The following is a 7,321-nucleotide window of genomic DNA, read 5'->3' on the forward strand; positions in this document are numbered from 1 at the left end:
TATTGCCATCCACTCTAACATTAACATACGTATGAACTATAGTGGTTACCTGGATCATTGAAAGTTGTTAAAATATAAGCAAGCGCATTTGTTCTTTCTGTTCTTATAAAAGAACGGATAAGCCTTTGTACTGAACTAATCTCATCCCCCATACTGCCAGTGTCATCTACAACAAAAGCTAAAGTTGGAGGGTTCCTACGAAGAGTAACTTCTATTCCAAATAAAGTAGCTGCCTGCTCTCCATCAAGTGAATCAAAAAAATCATCCAATTCATTACGAGCTTGTTCCTCTTGGGGTGTCCTGGTTATATTCACAGCTGATAATAACTTTCTTAAGCACAGTTGCATACCATATACTTCTCTTGCTTTGCTAATATTCCCTGCTGTTGTAAAGTTAATAAATCTAGAAATAAGCTTCCTAACATCTTCAGCTTGAACTCTTGAGTCTTCAGGTGTGGAGCATGCTTCATGTATGGCTGCAGCTATCTCCCTAATGGCCTTCTGAAACTCTACTAGACCCTCAGTTGATGTTGAAGAATTCACAGTTGTAGCAATGAGTTCATATATTTCCTTGATAGTTGAAGTAGCATTAATCCTTCCAGGAGCAGAAGAACCAGAACTGTTTGAGAATATGTCAAGAACTGATTCCACAACAGTTTCAGTAGCTTCCATTCTTTCTTCCACAAACTCTTCAGATGGACAGGTAGGAATTCCTGCTGCGATCACAGCTAACATCATGATTTCAAGGAAATACTTCAACCAAATCATGATGCTGAGTGAAAAGTAACAAACTGACAGATGATGCTTGAGCTGATGTTAATAAAGCGACAGACTTTGGCATAACAGAAGCCATTTGATATGTACCTGTGGGAAGATATTATATGGAAACAGCCCCTAGCCATAAAGAATTCCTGTATTGGTATGAGAATTAGTATAGTAAACATGAACAGATTTGTTAGGTAATTTAACTCCCAGAACCTGTCTTTGTGTTCAAAGAAGTCCAGCTACATGACTTAGTTTCTCCTATAAACAATAGCCTATCATATACATACCAGTAGAGAGTTGCAGTAATTAGTTACTTTTGTAACCAATGGAGTGGCTACTCTATTACTTAAAAAAAGCTAAGGAATATAAATAGTTACATGCTTTGTAACTAGTAACTTGTAGCTAAGAATAACTGTCCTAAATAGTTAGTAACTAGTAATCAACTTTAAAAGCCAGAACACTTCAATTTTTGCACCATACATGATACAGCCACATTAAGTAGACACGTTCTGTGTGTTGTTCTGCTTGATTAATAGACAGAACAATGAGCTAATTAATTGGCCACACAGAATTATTATTTTCAGTACATAAATTTAAGTGTAGTTCTCTTAGGCATATCTGATCATGGAAATATGTTACAAAAGTAACTAGTAATGTAACTTCTATTTACCTTTAAAAGGAACTGTTACTATAACTAAGTTGCAAGTACCAGTCTAGCAAGTTAAAGAATAAAAATATTCTATCCCAGTACTGAGATATGAAACACTATGTGGCAGGGTGTAGTTTGTGTCTACATGCCCTATTTTCACAGGCCTGGTCAAATATTGGTTTTTCCTTTAATGCTATATATACAGCACAACACTTTTGATACCTGATGATACCATACAGCTACCTATACAATATGTATATGCTAGGTTCGTCTGTTCGTATGTGTTCAATATGTCTCCTAAAATGTTAGGATTGTTTTGCATAACTATGGCAATGCATGCACATGTGTAGATAAATGAATGAGAATTGTAGTTAGATGAGCTGGTTAGTTGAGCTGGTTAGTCGAGCTTGTGTGGTAAATAGAGCCACAGTGAAATCACATGGTGTCATGAAAAGGCTACTCAGATCAGTCAGATGAATGGCTCAAGAAATGGTAGTTATATATACACAGGTTGTGTATTTCAAGTGTACCTTGCATCCCACAAACTCTGGTAAAGCAGCTCTATTCAGCTCTATGTAACAGTAAAATGTAATTTAAATGTTTGCCTTTACCACAGGAGACATATATATGGCTCTAGCATCAAGTTGTTGACCATAGCTTATACATGTTTGTCTCATTCATGCAAACAGTATAGAATGTTGTAATAATTATTATCTCATGCATGTACATAGTAATATTTTGTCGTCTCTATAAACCACTTTGTTTACCAAGTACACTGTCTGTTGGTGTTGCATACATCAAAGCATGTTCATTACATACATAACAACTAGCTTGTTCAGTAAGCCACATCTTCTTAGTATATGGAACAGCAAGTATTTGGTTTAGCTGAGCACACTAGTTGTCAGAACTGAGGTAATATGGAGCCTCACTTGAAACTGCACAACAGTTGTCAGAACTGAGGTAATATGGAGCCTCACTTGAAACTGCACAACAGTACAGTATGAAGTTAACCTCACTATTGATTAACTGAATTAACCTGGTTGTTTATGTATCAAAATTCCAACTCAGGTTGGAGTCCTTAATACACAATATATACATTATATTGAGGTAATTAGATGGTATTTAATGTTCCAATGGCGGATCCAGGATGGGGCATTTGGGGCAAATTCCCCCCCCCCTCATGGAGGAGCCAGCCATGCTTCTGATTAAAATAGCTACGAAACTTTGTCAGACCAAGATCAGTTTATCAACTCATGAAAATATGCACATTTTACTAGCATTTATTACAAATTCACCTGAAACCAAAGTCAAACTAGCCGTGAAATAGTTATCCAGCACCTTCGTGCGTACTAAGCGCCTCCAAAAATAATTATCGTGTTGCTGTTTGAGACATTCGGAGCCTTTCAAGCAGCTTATAAGACTTCACAACCATCTGACAAGGCCAAAATAGCAAAAACCAGCAGTGAGACACTACTAAGAGGTGATTATTTGCTGCTTCAAAAATGCAGCACTGAACTAGAGAATATGGCTCTCCCCAACCACCTACAACTTACCCTGTTTGTGCCCCTCCCCTTGCCAGCTCCTGGATCCGCCCCTGTGTTCTAAGATAATGTGTAGGTACTGTATACTGATATATACACCAGCTTTGTCAGCACTGAGTAGGTATTCATAAACATGTAAGGTGCTAACCTTAGGTTTTCCCCAAGATCAGCATAATAATAATAAACATTGATATCACACATATCTTAAATCAGGGGATTAAAAGGGGATAGTTGTGGCTACAAGATTGGTTGTAAGTGACTTTGGGCTAGTTGTAGATGGTGACAGGGCTATAGTTGTAAATTTCAGATTGAAAATAAAGTACCCTGCACTACAAAATACTATAAGTCAAAAGTTTGCGTTTTAATCTCCTAACAGTCTACCATCTACTAGAAGTACCTAACAATCCAATCTTGAGAGCTACTACCCACAACCCAATCTTGTAGTTACTACGTATAATTTTGAAAAAAGACTGAGATTTGGAAGCACTTATAAGATAGGGAAAGCATGCCTCCAGGCTCCTAGCAGTGTGCTTTGCACACTGAAAAGCATACTGGCGAGACCCTCTTCTGCCACCTTCACTGACACCTTGCCAAACATATCCTCTCCCCATTTTTAGCTTATTGCAGTTACATTTAAAGTTTAATATCTATTATCAGACTATAGAGCACTGATTAATATTAAATATGAGATTAAATGCTAAATTCATTTAGTATAATCAGCTATGTAGCTACGTATGTAGCTATACCCAGTTTCCCACCTCCCTTTCTTAAGCTATATATAAAGTTAGTATGAGCGTGCATGCAGGAATGAGTGCATGTATGCATGCGTGTGTTGCTCCAGGTGTTAAGTGCAACCTGGTGTCTACTGGTAAAGCAGCCAACCAGCTGTACCACAAATGGATACTGGTAGCAACCAGGGAAGGAAATCCTAACTGTCCATGTGTCAAACAGCAGGAGAAGGTCTGACACCTTCACTTGTTAAAGGCATAGTGCAGCCTCCTACAGGTTGCTACTACTGCCCCCAAGAGAATTTGCTTACGTTGACTCATAGCACCTGAGTAGCAAATAGGCGTCCCATGGAATAATACGTAACCATGATGCTAAATGATTTGAAATGGCCAACACTTCAAAGTCATCGCAAACACCTTCGATTGATCCTACTATTTTAAGTTGTTAATCATATTCAATTAATACATGAACAATTTTTACCCTACACCCACAAGACTGACATCAACTAGATCAAATCATCCTTGTAAATTTTACCACATTCAAACCTCTTGTGATACTTATGAATTCTCCTTCTTCCTCAGACCAATACCTGAATGGAATAGTCTCCAAATTAATAACCTATCCCTTGCAGATTTTAAACATGCATTAACTGATAACTAAAATTTTGTATTAGCGTTTTACCCCTTTATATAGGGGCTTTGCTAATTGATAAAATGAAATGAAAAGAAATATTCCTTCCTTTTTACTTCTTTACCAGTTTTTATAGGAGAAACTATAGCATGGGTCTGTAATAAAAGTTCATTAGACATGTGCCATACAAACTTGCCTGTAAGAACTCACTGCTAGCAATTCACTTTTGATCATATGATATGTATAGTGCAAAAAACAAATTTTTTTTCAAATAGAGAAAATTGTTGAAAAATAGCTACAAGAATAATACATGTATAGCTCTGCCTTTGCAATAGGACTGGGAGATTATACTGATTCTGGGATTAATCATGATTGTTTCTGAACATTGTGATGTTGATATGTGTATTATAAATAGTCATGATGTTATGACCATCACATGTAAATTAATGGGTATTAGTTAATTCAAAATGGTGACATATGACGAATTTAATCTGGAAAACAAGCCTACACTTCTGAGACAGTTCATTGTGTAAATAAATCTTACTAGTAAAATGCTTACCAGTTAGAAATCGTTAAATTTCTAAGGATACATCCTTATTCATTATTGCACTGGAACTGCCGATTTAATTGTGTTGAACAACTGTATACAATAATACCCCTGTTCTGTTAAAATAAGTGAGTCATACAAATTTGTACATATACGATGTTATTGATGCATGTAAAGTTATAACATTACGATAGTTATCATAATCGTGATCAAAGAGTTCATAATAATATAAAGAGTGAACTCTTGTCGTGACGTATATGTAGCATCATACAATTGTGAAAGTAGCAAAATTTCACAATCGCTCAGCCCTACTTTGTCATATATCTAAGAATTAACAGTGGTGTACATTTATACAAAAGCATTCTCAGTTCTTGTCTGTTCCTGATTTATATAGGGACTATATTTATCTCTTATAGCTGGCCTAGACTCTCTACCCGGCATAATCCTGAATAGAGATCTATGTGTGATAATTTTAAGTGTTAGGTTTTGTAGGGTATGTCATGATAGCTCTTGAATGGTTTAACATGCTGACTTGTTTCACTCTTGTTTGTTGTTTTTTTTTGTTGTTTTTTTTTAAGTGGTATCTGTACTTCCCATATTTTATTTTTAAAATACACCTTATTTTATTTAGTATGTGTATAGCTAACACAATAGCAATTACAAAATAAAAGGTGCCGGTGGTGCTTGATATTACACAGTGCTAAATTAAATATGTCATTAGCAGAAATTCGGTCAAACTTGAACGCTCTATTAGAGAGTTTTATTATAGTAATTTTGTGGATTTCAGTTAATTGAAGGTAAACGATCATGCTACAGTAGCTTACTATACCACGATCCATTAGAAGACTATAAAATGCACCATAAGTGGTAATAAATTCATTGGTGGTATGAATCACGTTAAGAAAATCTTCGGCGATAGGTATTTACCACACATGACCACGAATGTCGCCGAAAGCCATATGAACACGCTTAGCATTTCTAAGGATTTAATTAAGCAGACATACCATAATGAACCACCACTCAAGGATCCACTGTATACTGAAGTTAGATCTACAACTATACTGGAGATGCAAGTTGAATTACGACAAAACTCCCTAATAGAGTAGTCACCGCATTTCTGCTAATGTATATCATCAAGTTGCATGTACAGTACAGCTATTCAGGATTTATCTAGCAGCTAATATTAACAAACACCAGTGAGTGTCACAGTATTGTTTATTGAGTGTACTTTGTACTTTACAGCCTTGACTATAGGCAGTGGTCAGCCACTAAATAATTAGACACCAACACCATGGATTTAGTAACCCTGAAGCAGAGGTGGAGGCTGGACACACTCGACCTCAATAGTCGCAATACAAAACAAACTAAAAAACGATGGGGTTCGTTAGATACTCACAACGTCCTTCATGCCACCCTATATCAAATGCACATCAACACCATACGTGTAGCTACAGAGAATCCTGGGTATAGCCCCTCCTCTTGCCAGATCTTGAATCAATTCTTTTACTTGAAGCCACAGTCACGCTGTCTGAGATGCAGAAATATTGAAGTATTATATAATTAGTGTTTCACAAAATAGACATACACTGTACGTAATTTATTATGCACATACAAAACAGTGGGTTGCACACACATACACCAACAAAATAACAGCCTATTATTATGCTGGCACAACTTTTAGGATATATGTAACAGGCAGTGTTGGGGGTAACGCATTACATAATAAATACGCTATAAAAACAGGTAATATAACTCAAGTTACTTTACTTATAAATGTAACGCGTTACGTAATGAGTCTAATATTACGTAATGTTATTACTACAAGTAACGAAGTAACTTATCTCGTTAGTTATCCACTGAGTAACGCCTAGCTACAACGAATAACGAAGCCTACTGAATGAAGCTTATTCACCAGCTTCTTATAACCAAGATTTGCACATTGTCCAACAATGCAGTCATGTCACGTGATAATTTAAGGTGGTAGTTTCACACATGACAGTTTAAGGCTGTGGACGCAAGTAATAATATGTAATATTATAGTTACTTTATTTTATGGTAATGTGTAACTGTAACTAAATAGTTCAGTTGCAAGTAATATGTAATATGTAACTAGTTACTTTTAAAAAGTAATTTCCCCAACACTCAGATGTAAATCCTTGCTTGTAACAACATCAATATCGTGTCCGATCCTGTACAAAAACTCCAATAGCAGCTTGTGGTATATTTTTGATATACTACAGCAAACTAGCCAATAGAATTAGTGTAATCACTTGTATATTTGATATATGCATCTGATTGGCTAAATTTTTTTTGGTAGTGTTTAGTTGTTTTACCAGTGCATGTCTGGCTTGATAACTACTGCTACCATAGTAACCAATACCTCTTACCTAGCAACCAACCACTACTAACTCTAAAATTAATTTTGGCACCATAGCAATGGTTGCTAAACTAGCTAAGCACC

At 36.1% G+C, this 7,321-nt stretch overlaps 1 protein-coding gene across 2 annotated transcripts in view; it reads right to left on the reverse strand.

Moving 5' to 3' along the window:
- LOC136258399 (cell adhesion molecule DSCAM-like) overlaps positions 1-776 on the reverse strand; it is a 34,157-nt gene extending 33,381 nt beyond the window's left edge. The window contains exons 1-2 of one of the 2 annotated variants that reach the window (XM_066051722.1): positions 350-449; positions 50-300 (exon numbers count right to left, since the gene is read on the reverse strand). In XM_066051722.1, the coding sequence (XP_065907794.1) occupies positions 50-152 (103 nt within the window). In that variant the 5' untranslated portion in view covers positions 153-300; positions 350-449. Of the gene's footprint in view, positions 1-49 lie in introns of both variants that reach the window. The other variant, XM_066051718.1, reaches the window with a different exon arrangement.
- Between the last annotated feature and the right edge of the window lie 6,545 nt (positions 777-7,321).

Source organism: Dysidea avara, chromosome 1, assembly GCF_963678975.1.
Source record: "Dysidea avara chromosome 1, odDysAvar1.4, whole genome shotgun sequence".
NCBI lineage: Eukaryota > Metazoa > Porifera > Demospongiae > Dictyoceratida > Dysideidae > Dysidea > Dysidea avara.